Here is a 19,318-nt window from a genome sequence, read left to right as displayed (position 1 = left end):
GGTTTTTGCGCTTATGCCATTTACCGTGCAAGATCAGGAATGTGATAACTTAATAGTTTGATTACGCACGCAGCGATACCAAATATGTTTAATTTTTTTATTTACTTATTTTTGTTTATAAAATGGGAAAAGGGGGGGGTGATTTAAACTTTTATTAGGGGAGGGAATTTTTTATTAATAAAAAATACTTTTTTTTTTTTTTTTTTTTACAAACAACAATTAGAAATCCCCTGGGGGACTTCTATATACACAGCACTGATCTTCCATTGAGATCAGTGCTGTGGATATAATAGAGCACTGATCCATCAGATCAGTGCTCTATTATTCTGGTCAGCAGCAGACCAGATACACTGATTGCCGAGCTGGGATCAGCGTCCTTCCTACGCTGAGCCCCAGCCGACTCCGTAGAAGGCATCTCCTCTATGCTATCGCATAACGGGGGGGAGATCCCCCCACTAGACATCAGGTAGAGGGGCACAGATACTATTTAAATGCAGCTATCAACTGGGGACCACGGGCTGCAGAGAGGGCTCACGCCGGGAGCCCTTTCTCTTTACCCTTAATGGCCGCATGATGAGTATACTTGTCATGCGTCGTTAAGGGTTCCTCTCACAAGTGGTGGTGGGAGTTCTTAATGGGGGACCCTAAGGTGCTGCAGAGACATAACAATAGGCTCTTCATTATGTTACATTAACATTTTCAAAGGGCTGGAGTACCCTTTTAAGGTAATGGAGTGGCCAGCCCATTCCCTTGTGGGGTAAAGCCCCTATTCCACGGGTCGTATAGAGGAGCAAACGAGCGATCTCAGCGCTCGTTTGCTCCTCGTTCCCTGCCCCCTACCGCCGCTATTCAAACGCGGCTGCAGCGAGCGGGTGAGTGCGGGAGGGGCGGTGGGGAGCTGCGGGGGGGGGGGCTGCCCGAGTGATCGCTGATCGTCCGGGCAGCCCATAGGATACAGCAGCGTCTGCTGCCGACTCTCCTATTCAACAGAGCGACGGCAGCAGATCGTTGCTATATCAGTCGCTTGTTTTTCAACATGTTAAAAAACAAGCGACTGCAACGATCAGCTGACATGAACGGTGTCGGCTGATCGTTGCACTCTATTCCATGGGACGATTATCGTTCGTAGTGGCCGATATCGGCCGAATACGGACGATATTCGTTACGTGGAATAGGGCCTTAACATCAAGCTGGCACTGCCATTTTATTTTTCTGTAAGGATTAACACAAACTAGACTCATTTTGTTTTCATTTGAAATTGATTGTGTAGTATTTTGGGCGCATTTGCATTGGGCAAATAAAGCTTATTATAATGATTGTGCACTTTATTTTCATATTCAAACTATTTTTTTATATTTTATTATGTATAGTGTATGTGTGTGTATATATATATATATATATATATATATATATATATGTGTGTGTGTGTGTGTGTGTGTATATATATATATATATATATATATATATATATATGTGTGTGTATATATATATATATATATATATGTGTGTGTGATAAATATTTATTACCACCAGCACCAGCTTGTACTGATAAATGTATATTAGTTTACTCAGTTGGAGTTTATATTTCGCAGAAATGGAGAACATAAATGGAGAAATATACCTTGATATGTTCTCTTAACACTCAACATCTGAATTTTGCTGAAGCTTTGGTGTGTGGTAATTTACCTGCCCACTTCTTTTTGGGTGCACAATCAGAGAAAAAAAAATGGACCCCTAAATAAAAGGGACAAAACAAGCTTTTTTTTTAATGACTAGCTATGGAAAGTACTTTACTAACAGAACCAATTCCCCCCAGTATGTGAATGTCATGTTGTCTTAGCTCCTCCATTGAACTGTTGCCTGGTAACATGTAATTCACAGAATTCTGAATTTGTCTTTCAGTATAATGCTGCGTTTACACGGAACGATTATGGTTCGAATTTTCGCAATAACGATTGCATTTGAGCGATAATCGTTCAGTGTAAACACAGCAAACGATCAAGCAATGAGCGAAAAATCGTTCATTTTGATCTTTCAACATGTTCTCAAATCGTCGTTCATCGTTTGCTAAAAATTCGCAGATCGTTTCAAGTAAACAGTCTTTCAAAGATTCACCCTATGTAAAAGATGGGCTTCAGCGATCTTAAAAACGATCGCATTAACGATTTTTTTACGAATTTTCTTACAATTTTTCTAACGATTTATTTGTCTAAACGCTGATCGTTATAAAAACCAAATCGTTGCTTCAAAATCGTTAAATGATCTATAAGGCGAATTATCGCTCCGTGTAAACGTAGCATTAGAAGAAACTATTTTGTAGGGCCCTATTTTATGGAGTGATTACCTGCCAAATCTGGTAGATATCTCTCTGTGTAACAGAGCCAGCAATCACTCGATGAGCGAACACTCGTCCGTCGTCGTCTTTCAACATGTTTAGAAATCATTTTCGGTCAGCCGTGCACCTCTGCAATGCGCAACCGATGGCTGATTAAAGGAAAGGGCTACGCTAACATCACTAGACATGACTAGACATCACATGACTCTTGAGCAGTCTATCAGGCTCGTTAGGTGAGTGCCGATCTAGCAGATCAGTGCTAGCTTACAGCGTGAAGCCATTTAATCGGCCTTAACTACATGACAAGTAACACAAAGTACTCAGAAATTTAGGCCGCATTTACATGTGGATGCTTCCCCTGTGATCAGATGCTGGGAGCAGGGGAACAGTATGAATATGCTTCATTACAGCGCAGCACATATTTATACAGTTCCACCGCTCCCAGCATCTTGTCACAGATGCTGCCCAGGTAGGTGGAGGACCCTGTTACAGGCATTCCACATCCGTGTTCCATGTGGAACACGGAACGCATGAATGCAGCTTGCACAACACTTTTTAACTGATAAATAGGGGTTTTCTTTTAGGTTACATTGGGACATCACTTTGGAGTTCAAATGGTGAGTCAACTTAAGCACATGTGCGAATGAATCTCTCCTAACTTCCTTAAAGGCAACCATGACATTATTAGCTGATGTCATACAATGGGAATTTCAGAACAGTCCTGAAGGATTTTATATAACAGTCACTTGTTTGTTTCATGTGCTTTCAGATCAAGATACCAGTGTCAGGAACCACAATGGGCGGGTATCTCTATAGCACAGCTGTCAAGGACCAGTTTAGTCGAAGGTGTGTATGCACAGCAGGGACCATACGTTAATTATGATGACTTTTAGCTTGTGTTTTCTACTTTTAACTTAAGAAATTAAAGTGAATATAGCAGCTGCCATCCACATTCCAAAACTGCTGACAAAAATGCTTGTATTCTACAGTGCTGTGCCATAGAGGCCTTTCCAAGCTCCTGAAGGGCTGTAAGGTAGCCATGCTCCCCCTCCCATTCATATTACTGCTTGATTGACAACCAGCTGGAATTTGAACCCCACTTCCAGCTGACTGTCAAGCAGGGATAGGGATGCTGGGGGAAATAAGGAATTACAGCGCTGAGAACTTAAAGGGCTTGAAAAATGCCTCTTTGACATTTTGCAACAGAAAGTAAAAGGATTTTACTTTCTGGAAAGACAGATATTTGAAAGGTACCATGTGTCTCCTTTCTATCAGTGTCAGCCATTTGGAACATGAATTAGATTAAACTGATGTAGGTAATGTGATCTGGAAATATTTTGTTGGTTACAGTTTGTAAGACATTTAAAACTTTTATTTTTTTTTCTTTTCTTAGGTGGAACCTTCAAGATGTCATTTTAAAACTGAATAATGGTGAAAGTGTCCCAATTTACCACTCTGATTTTTCGGACAATGAGGGGGAAGAAACAAGTAGTCATGTATCTTAAATGTACTTATTAAAATCCCAAACACCAACTAATGTGTTTCAGATCTCTTCTTATATTTAAACCTTTGGTGCATCAGATCACAGCTCATTTGGTGTCTAGCGATCATTTTAGACAGAGCGATAAATCGCTCAAGCGATCATTTAACGATTTCGAAACAGCGATTTTATGTTTCCAGCGATTGTCATTTAGATGAGCAGATAAATCGTTGCAAATTTTTTTTTCTTGATCGTCTTTTTATCATTTAACTGATTATTTTTGCTTTAAACAAACAGACTGTTTAGACCAGTGATGTCAAACCCAGACCCTCCAGCTGTTGCAAAACTACAATTCCCAGCATGCTTGGACAGCCAAAACTTTAGCGAAAAAATATTAGCGAATGACCAGCAACTATTTATAGACTATGAAAGACCACGATTAATGATTTGTCGCTTGATCGTTAACTGTATTTACATGACCAGATAATCACTTCGATTAGAATAATAATTGCTCTGTTAAAGAACCATTAGGCTGCATTCACATATTCTTTGTTCAGTCTGTGAAGCAAGGACGGAGAATCCCTGTATCAGAGTGTTTCCCCACACAGCATGATGTATCATCATCATGCTGGGAGCAGGGAAACTGTTTGAATGGTCGCACCACTGTAATGACAGCTGTGCAGCTCAGTCATTACAGCAGCACGAACATTCAAACAGTTTCCCTGCTCCCAGCATGAAAAAGCACAGATCCTTGGGATCCTAAAGGTGGCCAGCAAGTCTCCTAGGTGTTTGAAGATAGCAGACTTGCCTCTGATTTACAAGCAGTGTCCATACGGCAGATGCCACTTGAGATTCTGCCTGTCCCAGTGCTTCAATAGGATTTCTCGTGTGCCTCTGCTCTCCACTCAAAGAATTAACATGTTCATTCTTTGAGCGAAGAGCAGAGGCACATAAGAAATCCCACTGAATTAATAGGACAGACAGAATCTCAAGTGGAACGCACCTCTGCTTATCTAGCTAAGGGCCCTATTCCACTGGACGATTATCGTTCAGATTATCGTTAAATCGTTCGAATCTAAACAATAATCGTTCGGTTGAAATGCAGTTAACGATTAACGACCGAACGAGAAATCATTGAATGCTTTATAAGACCTGGACCTATTTTTATCGTTGTTCATTCGCAAATCATTCGCATTGAATAAGACATCGTTCGGACGTTGGCAATAGATACGAACGCAAAAGCGAATAAATAGCGAAGAAAAACGATTGCAATTACGATCATAAGTAATGATTATCGTTCCATAGAAATGAGTGAATGTTTTCAGGTCTTTCGCAATAGCGGTCGTTTGAGATAGTTAATGATTATGCAAAAGATAATGCTCTAGGACCCATGCAGATGTAGATGCATGTGTGGCTGCCATCTTGGATCGGGAAGCCTCAGATTCATGGTGTTGGATGGAGCAAGGCAGGTTCCCTTTCTCTTTGCCCATCTCATGGAGATAAATCAGGGTGCTGGTTCTACTGCTGTTGGGCCCGGGGAAGAGACCAGGTGTGGAGTGGAGCAGAGACATGTCCTCACACCTCCATTAGCAAGCCGTACCCTCTAAAAGATATGCATTTACATAGAATGCATCCTGGGGCAGGATGTCCTGAATGTGTAACTAAAAATTTTTTAATCAAAGAAAAGAATAAAGTGATAATTATTAGGTTTGTTCAATGGCATTGCAACAAATCTAGAATTAAACCTGTCGAGTATAAAATGTAGATGAGACAGCGCTTATTAAAATAGAAGTCTCCCCATCTGTCTGTGGCTTTTTAGAGCAGGCTTTCTACAATTGTATATAGTTTATTCTTAGGCAGCAGCACACATTTGGAGTCATTGCATTAATCCAATGAAGGACGGTAAATATATGATTGATTACTGCAATGAAGTAATGCAGTAAGGGTGTTAAAAAAAAAAAAAAAAAGGGATGTTATATGTCAAAAATATGATCAGTGGTTCTCACCCAGGCCCCCACTGATCAGGAGAACACGCGGGAAGCATCACTTCCTCGCGGTCTCTTCACCATGCGGCCCTCTAGACTTAAAATTAGCTGCCTAAAAGATCACTGCATTATCGTCAGTGTGTGTGTATGGGGGGGAGGGGGGGGTCTCAGCAGTGAGACATGCTCAATAAAGACCCTTGCATGGTTCATGAATTTGAAGACTTAAAAAAATTTTTGCCTTTGGGCCCTATTCCACCGGACGATTATAGTTTGCATAATTAACGATTGCAAAAGACCTGAAAACGTTCACTCATTTCCATGGAACAATAAACGTTACTTATGATCGTAATTGCGATCGTTTTTTCTTTGCTATTTATTCGCTATTGCGTTCGTATCTATTGCGAACGACGTCTTATTCAATGCGAACGAGCAACGATAAAAATAGGTCCAGGTCTTATAAAGTGATCAACGATTTCTCGTTCGGTCGTTAATCGTTAACTGCATTTCAACCGAACGATCATAGTTTAGATTCGAACGATTTAACAATAATCTGAACGATAATTGTCCAGTGGAATAGGGCCCTTTCTTTCCGTTGAATTAAATCTTTGCCGTCACAAGGCCTTCATCTGGGATTGTTGACATGCATGTCAGACATGCACATTCTATTTTGCCACTCAATTCTATGTTTGTTGGACTTCAGCCCACATAGGGATCAGTGGGAGTTTTTGCAAGCTTCTTGCTCTAGGTTTTTGTAGGAGTTGTCACAACCAGCTAAAAGTAGATTCTTATGACAAATTTGTAGATTCTTATGACAAATAGAAATTAAGAACACTGTACTTTATAACTTAGCAATACCAGAACTAGGGAGATTACATGCACATTTTTTTTTTCTTTGAGAAGTTTTAAATAGCCTTTCTTTTTATACTCCCTCACTTGTCTTCAATTAGTAATTCTGGCCATACACAAACCCTTTTTTTTTTTTAACCTACTAATATGGCATGGTAATATAACATGGGTAACCCAATGATACCTCTTACTGGAATGAAGTCACAGCCAAGTATCTAATGCATATAGGATACTCAAGACTGCAGTCTGCACTTATATCTATTGATGGACTGTAGGAACAATGGTGACACCACTGAGAGAAGAGACAACACACAAGTTACTGAACATCCACAGTGTGGAATATCTCTTTAATATAAACAGCTTCAAAAGTATGAATTGGCTGTTCCAGCCTGAAAAAAAAAATTCATCAGTAGAAACATCTTATTTTCCAGTAATAAAGATAACCATATTTATTAACAGGCTGTTTATAACTTACAAACTTTAATAGAACTATACAAAAACAGCTCTGGTTTATTTAAAATTACTGTACAAAAAGGCACGACAGACACATAAAAATGGACACATGCAAAACTTTGAGCAGTCAGATGGAAGGACTATTGGCCTTGTGAAAACTTGCATTAGGGATAAGCACAATGTAACTTCTCTTGCTGTGTAAGAAACGGGCAGATAGATGTGGCTGGCTTTCTAGGGTGAGGAGAGGAATCATGACTTGGCCCTGTGTTATTAGTTTACATTTCCACTAAGGTAAAAGGAGGCTTGGAAATACTGATGTTTATGTTCAGCATCCCAGTTTTTACAAGCTGCTTGGTGGAGACCAGAAATAACTCTGCCACATAGTAGCCTGTGGACTGAAATTATAAGATCAATCCTTACAAACCAAGTCAGTGTACAAATGAGTGAAGTGCATACACCTCTATTCCTCTGCTTATGTCCATCTGTTGTGAGATTGCTCTACAAACGTGACCTGCCCCACCATGGTAGCATACAGTTGGCTTGTGGCATCAAATACAGTCAGAAGTTACAAATAAAAAAAAAAAAAAAGTGTACAGTATATGCTGCATTTAAGCAAGATTAATGTATGTTGCCATTAATTCTGACTCCATATTGAGAAAATACAGAATTGACAACCTTATGATGGTGCTGTAAATTACTACTGCCACTTGAGAGTGAGTCAACACATAGGGAATTATTCAATGACTACAAAAAGGACAATGGTGCAAAGAAATGCAAAACTATTGTTGAGAAAAATGACATTTTATAAGGGTAGACTTCCCTACAGTCTGACTGCATATATACAAATAACACCTTTTACATAATAACTTGATAACAGCTAGTGAATATGAGCAAAAGATTTCCCCAGAACATCTGCCCTTAACACTGGTATAAAACCCAATGCCAAACTCATCTCACCCTTGAGGTGGCAGAGGGATACAGTGGCCAAGAGTAGCATAGTGCAAGGCTGTGACATAGGCACCTGCACACACTGTCAGTACAAATAGCTTCAGATATGTCATAAGGACTTTGTAAGAAGAAAGAAACTGTCTGATCTACCTGGCATTCTAAGTGGAATCAATAGAAAGCAGATGGCTCAACATCTAACAAGTGGAAGATACATTGAAACACTTCTATATCACATATTCAAGACCTCTGTAACCTCAGCTATTCAGTATGCCAGGTGACAATAAGCACATGATGGAGATTAATTCTAACCTTTTTAATGAAAAGACAAGCTGTATAGGTCAGCGTAGAATCTTAATCACAAATAGCATAAGGAATCAGGAGGCACTTAGAACATATTGAGGAGTCCCACAGAAACAGTGGAAGGTCATTATAGATACTGGGACAAAGCTTGCTCTCTGTGGAAGAATGTAAGCTTTGTTGTTCACCAAGACTGGAAAATACCCCAAATGTATCATATGATAGAAAGTTACTTGAGAACAGTGCAAACTTGGGTCCTCATTCACCAGACTGCTCAAAGCTGCACTTGTTATATGTAATCTTATAAATGAACAGTGGAGAATACACTGGGAATATGTTATGTTTACACTTGTGTCAAAGTTATTTATACAATAGCAGCCAAAGTGTTGTGTCAAGACCAGGCAGAACAAAAAACAACTTCTATACAAGGAGCGCAGGTAAAGGTACCACAAGTCTCAGCTAAACGTGTCAATCATACACTGTAGGTAATGAAAGAAGTCTATACTCACAGACCATATGGGCGGAAAACGGAAAAATGTTTATTTGTGGCCCGACAAACCCCACAGACAATGGATTCCAGCAAGGCTAGTCACCCCAGCAGCACGACAGCTGCGCTATTCTTGCCATCTACAGTGACCGGACTGGTTAGACCACAGCAATGTACTTAGTTTATCACCTGCAGAAGTGTAACACACTACTTGTCACAACTGCAACCCAAACTAGTATCTTGGAAGAAGGCCTGATGTTTATAGAGGTGTTATGGTAATACTTGGCTACAAGGGTTAACTGGTTACAACATATTTTGGCACTTGTCCACATGGCAATGAATAATGTGCAATGCTACACTGAAGAAGTGGTAGAGGAATCAAATCACTTAAAGAGATGTAACAAGAACATTGAACTGCTATTCTGCCCGTATTCTTTTACTCTAGATTTTTAGCATATGTTTGCATTATTGTGTTTTCCCCCTTCCCCCATATATATTTCTTCTATTTACAAAGCTGCTGTAGTTTTTTTTTTTTTTTTTGGAGGAAGGGGAGTGGCACAAAAAACAGGAATGGCTTAAAAAGGACATTGATGTCTGTTGCAGTGGAGGAAATCATATTGAAGCCTAGGCAGCCTGCCAGCTTTATAGTCATCATTATGAGCACATGAGTTTTATATTCCCAGCACAGACATCAGGGGCAAGAGTTCCTACATATGCTCATATGACCTTACAAGAATTACTAAACAGCTTCTGATGTGTTCTCAGAACCATCATAATAAGCTACAACATGGCTGCCTCCACCACAGTACCTGACAAATTCTCTTTAGCTTTGCTGAATATAATACATATTTACTAAATAATCTGCCAGATTTCAGCAAAGCTATCCAAAAACATCTTTTTACTCCACCAATTTTGGTGTCTCTGGCAATATGCTTCCAAAAAGGACCCCAATAGATATGACATCATGCAGTCAATAAATCCACATAAAAAAGTGGGATATTGTGGTGAATTAGGCACAAGCAAAAAAAAAAAAAAAAAAAAACTAAAAAAAAAATAAATAAAAAATATATTTATCTTCAACCAAGCAGACAAAGTCTGCCCACTCAGATTTAACATGGCAAGCTTGAATTGGATTCTTGTTGCCATGATGTCCAGCTGCTCTTATTGAAAGTCTGACTTACTTCTGGTTTACCAAGAAGCTCCATGACTCTAGAAAGAAAAACAAGTCCAAGCTGTAAAAGTCACACAATGCCAAGTCACAGAGCTCAGTAGATGAAATCTCCCGGGATCTCTTGCAGCATTGGCTCCTCAAATTTAAACCGCTTTGTAATGGCTTTAGATTCAGTTTGTTTCTCCATCTCAGTTTGTCTGCACTGTCCCAAAGTATAGGAAGCCATTAATATCAACTCCTCTGTCACAGTCTGTCCATCTGTGTCTGGTTGGGCTGGACTTGTTGCTTCCAAGGAAGTTTCTGCTTTCAGCTCATCCTCCTCTTCTGCTGGAAGGATCTGCTCGCTGTCTTGCACTGTATTCATAGCACTACAGTAAAGATCTGGGAGGTCACCTTCAGATAACCATGGGTGTTGCAGACAATCCTCTGCTGTCGCCCGACCTCTGCAATACAAGAGCAGTTGGATTTAAGTCTGTTATAATCATCCTCCGCATGATAACATACCTCTACTTCATCCACTCAGAATATGTATTAAAATCCTAGTAGCAATATGCAATAGAAGTTTTCCCTTGCTCTGTGAGAGCCTGGTGGTAGTAGGTAGTGTAAGTGCAGCTTTACAAGAAGTGTTGTCCCTTTTCATTAGCTGGTTAGGCAGCAGTAGATGCACTTTTGTAAATATTAGAGGGGTTATCCAGACTTCAGGCCCTATTACACCAACAGCTTATCTGACAGATTTATGAGCCAAAACCAGGAATGGAGTATAAACAAAACAGGTAATAAAGGAAAGACTGAGATTTCTCCCCTTTTCAAATGCATTCCTGGCTTTGGCTTAAAAAAATCTGTCAGATAATCTGTTGGTGTAATAGGGCCCTTAGAAAAGCATAGCCGCTTTCTTCCAGAAATAGCAGCACTCTTGTCCTCACTTTGTGTGGTATTGGAGTGGAGCTGCATAACCACACCCACAGGTGTGGTGCTGTTTTCCCAAGAAAGTAGCAGCTTTTTCTAATCCTGAATACTCCCTTTAAAAAGTCTTGTGATGTGGCAAATAGGCTGCAGATTTGTTGAAGAGTTTTCCTAATTAACTTCAATATAGAAGTCAAAATCCTCAGTTTATATGTTACATATAAACATAGCCTAAGGAAGAAAACAAGGAATATATGAATATTCATACAAGGGCACTTACATTCCATTTAATATATTAAGCCAGACAATGATACAGTGTGCTCTCCAACCCATACTCTCCTCTCTAGAGACTTTTATGGAAAGCTTGAAACCTGATGGTTCAGTAAGCAGATCCATGAGCCTCACCCAGCCAGTCAGTGGCTGCAGGGGTCTCACCTAAGGCTAAGGGGGCCTGCATCATCATGACCCCAGAACCTTGAAGTAGCCACCCAGTGGGGACAGAGCATTAAGATACCAGCTGTGGCATGGCAGCCAGGGAGGTCAGTGTAAATTATTTACAGTCATGCCACCCCTGGCCATAATTTAAAAAGTTGTCTGGACAACTCCTTTAAAGCGTACCTAGAACTTCAGGACGTCGCAGGATACATTGAAAATAAAATTCTGCAGGTGGGGAGTCTTCTTATGACATGAGCAGGGTAAGGAAGTCCCAGAAGAGTTGATGACTGCATTGTAATACACTTACAATGAAGTCTGGGGCACTTTCAGGAATTCCATCCTGCGCACCCCAAACACTCTGCCAACAGTGTTTCTGTAAGCTTCATACACTTTACATCTGCACACACAGGATTGGCTGGTCGCCTGATCCTCCACCTTTATGTGCATGACCCCACACAATGGATGGACCATCATATAAATAAAGCAAGTATATTTGTGTCAGTGTGTAATTCTGTAATGTCTGATTGTCTGTATATGTTCCCCCGAGAATTCTAATGTGCTGCAGAACTTGTAAATGAACATCATTACCACTATTACAGGTGGCAAGGTCAAGTTCATCAATCCTAACATTTACAGTAAAGGACACTATGAATAAAGCACAGAAATGTGTTTCTCATATATGCAGCTTCCTCCCATCACCAGATAACCAGCATGTCTTGTCCAATAAATACAACAATGATGTCATGCTTTTAAGGAACACCACCCAGACAAACTGGAAGTAGACAGGCATGGTAAGCAAGTTAAAGTGTGCAGTCAGCAGTTCCTACAGGCAGGAAGCAGCAAGTAAGCTGAGGAAATGCAAGGACATAAAGAGCCTTTATTAATATGGATAACAACTTACTCAGGCTCCCTAACTAGAAGTGCTTTCATGAAGTCAACTGCAGCTTCGGAGACTCCCTCAAAGTCTTCTGTGTAACTGATGTTCAGCTGGGAAATGTTCAGGAAAGTGTGTTGCTTGTCATCCCCCAGAAAGGGAGACGTACCTGTAAGCATTACATATGCCAACACACCGATGCTCCTGTCGAGGGAAAAATAAACCATGAGATCACAACATAGCGAAGGGAATTGTTCACTGCTAGCATTGAAAGGGTTAACACAGCTAGGCTATACTTATCCTCTATGTAACTGTGAGCATATGGAAATAAAAAGAAATTAAGTAAAGAACTTATTCATCAGGTCAGTGAGAGATACTGCTAAGCAGACAGCTGCTGGACTCATCTGCAATCTTTGTTGCATCTCATATCTGACCTTGTGCACATGTTAATATGAGAGTTTAAAGGGACCATAAAGACCCCCAGGTCACAGAAGGATGTGCCAACTATATGCAAAATGTTGCAGGACACAACCGGCAAGTTACTGAGCATACTTTAACCAAACAATTTGGAAACTTGCATCATTTTGAGCCAATATTTAGTTATGTAGATTCCTTAATAGGAATCTGTCAGCTGCAATTCATGTTCCAAACTGCTGACACGGTTAGACAGCTGGCTTTCCTGGGCTCCTGAAGTGCACTGGGCTGTAACACCTCCTTATTTCCCCTTCCATACCTGATCCTGCTTGGGACTCCATAGAGCAGGGAGGGGGGAGAGGAGACATTCTAGCTTGCAGCTATTCAGGAGCTTGGGAAAGCCTCTGACTGCTTGTGCCAAAAAACAAAAGCTCTCTCTACATCCCTGGAGCACAGCTGGATATATTACAGGTATCATGTGTCTCCTAGCTATTTAACAGTGTCAACAATTTGGAACATAAATAACAGCTGACAGATTCCCTTTTAGGCTATGTTCACACATAGTATTTCCATCAGTCTTTTTTTTTCAACCAAAACCAGGAGTGGATTGATAAGCTGTTCAAATCTTTCCATTGTAATTTTGCACTGTCAGTTCCACTCCTGGTTTTGGTTGAAAATATACTGACCAAGAGAAATGCAAAGTCAATAGGACAGATGGAACTTCAAGCAGAGTCTGCCGCGCGGCCTCCGCTCAAAATTTCCGCCTGTATTCTGTAGTGTGAACACACCCTAACATCAGATGCTAAAATTAACAAATGTGAATGCAAACCCCAGCCCAATAGAGTCATCTCCAAGTAAGAGCACATACCGACATGTTACCAATCAAAATAAATATAACTATGTTAGGGCCAGTTCACACGAAGTAAAACCGGCAGAATTCAGACAGTCTCCATGTCATCCTGGCAGTCTATGGGAGAGCTTGCGCCTCCTCTCTGCACGGAAGAATTGTCAATTCTTCGAGCGGCGAGGCATGGAGAGAGGAGGCGCGCAAGCCCTTCCATAGACTGCCAGTATGACATGGTAGCCGCAGAATTCTGCCAATTTTACTCTGTGTGAACTGGTCCTATAGGCTGGGTTCACACTGCGTTTGTGTACATTTAACACCGTAAAAAAGGAAAAAAATCATTTATGTTAAACGTATGCTGTTGTATGCCATGCAGCAGGATCGGTTTTCCTCTGACTTACATGGTAAAGAAAATGGTATACAAAAATCTTTATTGGATACTAGAAACATGATTGGTTGACCACGTACACAAACACAGTGTGAACCCAGAATAAGTAAGTGAACCTACCACATATCTGTTGCTGTGCTGATTGGTTCGTAACTCAGGATTTCAGGGGCTAAAAGAAAAGCAAAGTATGGTTACTCTACTGCATGTTCTAACTAAATTTCACTGAAGAAATGTTCAAGACTCTTACCGACATATTCTGGAGTCCCCATGATCTCTCGCAATTCTTCATTGTTATTGACTATTCTGGATAAGCCAAAGTCCACTATCTTTATGTCACCTAGTGGACAGTCACTGGTCAGCAAAATGTTTTGAGGCTATGAATTGTGAGGGGGAGAAGAAAAAAAAAAAAAAAAAAAGAAGGGTAAATGATTAGACATGATTTTACACATACTGCAGTTGCTACAGACCCCTCAGCCACTGGTGCCGACTACTGTATATGAGAAGCTTTCACTGTACTGAATAAGGTTTTACACTTAACAGATTACAATACAATAAAGACAACAGAGTCATGCAATCTAAGGGAAAAGATCAGGACAATGCATACTAACAGGAGAAACACTTATTTACCATGAATCTTATTGGAAGCCTCTACTTAAAGGACCCCCAGTAATTATTTTCCATGACCCCAGAATAATTGGGTGTGATGTTGCAAATTCCCTACTGATGCTGTATATTCAGTTCCAAACAAACACATGAGTCACTGGTAAGCCGTGCCTACTCCATCACAAAAGACTGCACCCCAACAATTAAGACACCATCTCGGCAGTTGCTTCGCTCACCAAGTGCGATAGCCGGCAGGCCAGAGCAGCCATTTTATACATGACTAAACTTTTTAATGTTATCATTTATAAAAGTCCCAACATTTCTGCCACATCAGTGACCCCTGAGATCATCTTACAACAGGGACACTTATGACGCATTTTGCACAGTAGAGGTTAGTCAAACAAATAATAAGGCCTATGAGGCTTCTACACTGCACAGCTGCTCTACATTATGGGCTTGTAAATAAACTGCACATGCACCAAAGTGTCTCAGGATTTCACTCGCAACACCCTAAAATGATCAGCTTCCTAATGGTTCTGGAGTAGCAATTTGTCCAGCAAAGTATTAATGCATTTAGTGCTGATTCTTCACAGCAGCAGGTTAAACAATTGGAAGGGATTTGTCTGATCAGCAGTTGTTGTCTCACTAGAACAAGCTCTGCAGCCACTGGATCAATTATTAAAGCTCTATTTCCCCCTCTTTAAGCACATAGGGTCTATCAGGCTGGCTGCATTTTACAGCCATCTTACATGTGTTAAATTTATCTCAAAAGATATACTTATCAATAGCCATATAATACGGGAAGTATGATCGAGAGAAAAATCTCAAGTAAAAAAAAAAAAACCAAAGAAACAGAAATGAGTAATACTTATTAAATCATAAAGGATTTTCTTACCATAAATGTCAGACAATTATCTCCCTTGTGTGAAACAAAGCTGTGTGTATGAATGAAAATAGTCTGAACTACCCCTACCCCCTAGCACAATGCCCCCCCACATCAATGTCAAAGTGCAGCAGTGAAACCTCAGAAGGACTACTGACAGGAGAAACCAGCGGATGTATGAAAGCCTCTATTTACTTACCTTTAAGTCAAGATGGACCACATTGTGTCTATGTAGAAATGAAAGGCCTTTTAAGATCTGTCTCATGAGCCTCTGGACATCCTTTTCTTTAAAGGCCTCTTCTCTTTCTGCAACACACCGGTTGAAGATTTCACCGCCAGCAGCACTAAGGAACAAAAAGAATGGCCACATCAGTGCAAGACGATCAACCGCATAATGTCTTACAGGTTTATGACTATTGCTCCAACAGTAGGGTTTCTAAGTGTAGGACCCTTAGGAGGCAGGGCCTGGGCGATATGGCCAAAAATAAAATCTAGAGTTTTCTTCAACATTATGGACAATTTGATTTCTTTTTCTAAGTAGAACAGAACAGAACATTTTCTACTAGCAGCCACCTCAGATACTATTTTATTGGTGTTTGAGGCAGCAACTACATTGCTTCATACTGTACCCCCCCTTCCCCCCCATAGTAAAGTATCCCTATGTTATGGGAATACAGCCTATGGCTCTATTCCAGTTTTCCAGGCGGTCCTCCGGCTGTATCCACCCTCTTAACAGAGGCTGCAGACAGCGGGAATCATTGCCGAGAGTTCAGATTCATACGAACCTAAACCTCGACTGGTTCGCTCATCTCTACTTATAACATCATGACCCACGCATGTCACATCCTCAGGGCTGTATACACAACCAATACACCAGTTACCTCACTGTATGCAGCACCCTCCGGCTGCCGACTGCCCCACCTCCTACATTCCCCCCTGTGCCGGCACTTACCCATGCTCCCTTCTTCACGATTTACCCTGTCTGTGCTGCAGCACGGAGTACTGCCGCTCTGCATCACTTACATGCTGTAGCACAGACAGTGTTAAACAGGACATTTCTCTTTGGCTCCTGCTTTGATGACATCCAACCTCCATTCTTGCTGCTAACAAGTGCAAAACACGACCCCTTGCGGAAGTCTACAGAGCAAGAGCCAAAAAGAAAAATGTCCTGTTTTAACACTGTGCCAGGCATAACAGAGAAGAACACTACACTTAGGGCCCGTTCACACTGAGCAAAAACAGGGGGAAATTCCGAGTGGTACCTGTGCCGTAGACTGCGCTCGGAATCCCGCTTGGCTCAATGTCTCAATGTGATGTCTCACGCGCCTCCTCTCAAAAAAATTTACATGGCAGGCGGGATTCAGCTCGGAATTTCCGCCCGCTTTGCTCAGAGTGAACGGAGCCCTAATGCTTCTTCCTCCTCCACACAGATACCTGCACAAGAGTAATGTCCTCCTCCTTGTTTACCCTGTCTGTGCTGCAGCACGAGTATTAAAGCTCTATATTACTTACATGCTGCAGCACAGAGTGTTAAACAGGACATTTTTCTTCATGGCTCCTGCTCTGTTGACTTCCACACCAGACCCCGTCCCACATGTTTTTCTAATTGATGGCAGTGAGAACAGAGGTTGGGAGGTCATCAGTGCAGGAGCTGAAGAAGATGTAATGTCTACTGTTAAAGGGTAACTATAGTTTTTTTTAATATATTTTTATTGTTTTCAAACATAAAATTTTATATAACATATAGTTATAAAGTGCAGCTACAGGCTGTCATGAAACAATGTGACATCACACGAGAATGCAAATACATTGTTAGTTCCTAACAATACTGATGTTGCTAAGTGTCTGCATAGTTGTACCCATTGGAACATCATGCCATATGACATCCCTTCCGCTGTCATATCTCGCCCCATATTCTCATGTGTTCTTAACTACAACATAAATCCCCCCAACCAGACCCCCCCCCCCCTCCCCATATCCTGCAAGAGGCCCTTTTTCTGCCAAGCGATCATATCATACAGACACGAAGATATCCCCGGACGCACCCCTCCGAATTATACCTGCAGCCTGCCCAGTGAGCCAGCCAACTCTCCCTTCAGATACCATTCTGTAAGCTTAAATGGATGGACTACTTGTTCGATTTCCTGAGATGTGAGAAAGGTACAAATAAAAGTTGTCCATTTTTTGAAAAAGGATTTTGTTAAGTTTCTCCTTTTGCAGCTCAGTTTCCAGTTGGTCCATTTTCAGGTAATATTTAACCTGTGCCAGTACCTCGGACATTGTGGGCATATCAGACGTCAGCCATTTCGCCAACAAGCATATTTTTGCCACTAAAATAAAAACGTGTGTTAAATGAGACATTGGCTGATCCTCCGGGGAGACATGCAAGGGTAAAGGGTCAAGAGCCAGAGTTATGTTTAGTTTGCATTGCAGGAGGTTGGCCTGGGCACTCCAGTACTGGAACAACTTGGGACAGCGCAATAGACCATGTTGTAGGTCCGTACCTGGAGAGGAACATTTTGGGCAGGCCATAATTCTGTCTGGGTGAGCAGGTGTTTTAGGCAAGGAAAAACCATAGGTAGCATGATGTAGGATTTTAAATTGAGTTTCTTGCCATATCTCATTCATCACTGACTTTCTTACCGCCTCCCACCCAGACAAAAATCGGCTTCAATAAGTCAGATTTTCCCAGTTTCCTCTTCCAGTATTGGAATACTGAACGAGAGATATGAGCCCAGTCATTATCCCTCAAATCTTGGTAAAGAAGAGATAATGAGTGGCCCGCATTTTCACTTTCCACATAGCCATCCAAAACCCCCCCCCCCCCCCCGACTCACATTCTCCCGACCAGTCTCACAATCTTGAAGATAGAAAGGACACAACTTGGTTATATGCCAAAAAATGACCTGATGGGTGCCCCTTAGTAGCAAGTAACTCAGAACAGGTCAGCAGTCTTGGTTCGGTATCATGTAGCACGTCTTGACCCACAGGATCCCTCTGGACTGCCACTCTCTAAATAGTTTGTTTTCCCTGCCTGCTGGGAATTCCATATGATTCCATAGGGTCATAAACTTGCTCACTTTGTGGGGTAGTAACAATTAAGTCCTGACGGTTTTCCAAGCGGCCACTGTATCCCTAAACAGAATGCTCTTTTTTATATGGCTGGGGAGAGCTGAGAAAGTAGTATGTAGTAATGAATTTAGAGACCATGGGGAGGCTAATTTGCTCTCAATACCTACATTAGAGAACCCCTCCGACCCCCTAAGCCAGTCAATCCCGTGGCGCATCAAGCACGCTGTAACTATAGTCTTTAGCGGGCAGAAAGATACTATGTCATAAAGCCGCTGCACTCCTGATACAGACACATGGGATATGGATTTCATCCAGCAGAACAGTTGATTGCATTGTATACAATGCCTATATATATATATATATATATATATATATATATATATATATATATATATATATATATATATAAAATGCAATCAACTGCGCTGCTAGAAGAAATCCATATCCAGCATGTGCTTGCATTGGAAGCGCAGCGGCAGGTTTTTTGACAGCGTATCCTGCCACCCACTAAAGATTATATTTACCCTTTAACCATTTCTGTGCTGTAGCATGAGTAAAAGCTATGTATCACTTACATGCTGCAGCACAAAAAGGATTAAACAGCAGACATTACATCTTCGGCTCCTGCTCTGATGTCCTTGCTGCCTGCAAAAAGGAAAATATGTCTGGGATAGGACCTGGTGCAGGAGCTAAAGAGAAAGAAATGTCCTATTTAACACTGTCTGTGCTGCAGTATATAAGTGAGCTTTAATATTCATGCTGCAGCATAGACAGGGTAAACAAGGATGACTCTACTCTTTATGTGTCTTCTCAGCCCCTACACAGGATTTTGCACATTTGACTATTTTGAAAGTCAAATTTGTGACAAAAAAAAAAAAAATCTATTTGTCAGCCCTCCTC

The 19,318-nt window shown here is 41.1% G+C and overlaps 2 protein-coding genes across 5 annotated transcripts in view; one reads left to right on the top strand and one right to left on the bottom strand.

Moving 5' to 3' along the window:
* The window catches only part of COA1 (cytochrome c oxidase assembly factor 1), a 52,939-nt gene extending 49,071 nt beyond the window's left edge, over positions 1 to 3,868 (top strand). For all 3 annotated transcript variants that reach the window (XM_069960331.1, XM_069960329.1, XM_069960330.1), the window contains exons 4-5: positions 3,105 to 3,181; positions 3,729 to 3,868. In XM_069960331.1, the coding sequence (XP_069816432.1) occupies positions 3,105 to 3,181; positions 3,729 to 3,840 (189 nt within the window). In that variant the 3' untranslated portion in view covers positions 3,841 to 3,868. The remainder of the gene's footprint in view (positions 1 to 3,104; positions 3,182 to 3,728) is intronic.
* A 3,094-nt stretch (positions 3,869 to 6,962) lies between these two features.
* Positions 6,963 to 19,318, bottom strand: part of STK17A (serine/threonine kinase 17a) — a 28,969-nt gene continuing 16,613 nt past the window's right edge. For both annotated transcript variants that reach the window (XM_069958396.1, XM_069958395.1), the window contains exons 4-8: positions 15,546 to 15,690; positions 14,108 to 14,234; positions 13,981 to 14,029; positions 12,242 to 12,418; positions 6,963 to 10,445 (exon numbers count right to left, since the gene is read on the bottom strand). In XM_069958396.1, the coding sequence (XP_069814497.1) occupies positions 10,097 to 10,445; positions 12,242 to 12,418; positions 13,981 to 14,029; positions 14,108 to 14,234; positions 15,546 to 15,690 (847 nt within the window). In that variant the 3' untranslated portion in view covers positions 6,963 to 10,096. The remainder of the gene's footprint in view (positions 10,446 to 12,241; positions 12,419 to 13,980; positions 14,030 to 14,107; positions 14,235 to 15,545; positions 15,691 to 19,318) is intronic.

This window comes from Dendropsophus ebraccatus, chromosome 2 (genome assembly GCF_027789765.1).
Source record: "Dendropsophus ebraccatus isolate aDenEbr1 chromosome 2, aDenEbr1.pat, whole genome shotgun sequence".
NCBI classification, from domain to species: domain Eukaryota; kingdom Metazoa; phylum Chordata; class Amphibia; order Anura; family Hylidae; genus Dendropsophus; species Dendropsophus ebraccatus.
This window is presented reverse-complemented; position numbering and strand designations above follow the sequence as displayed.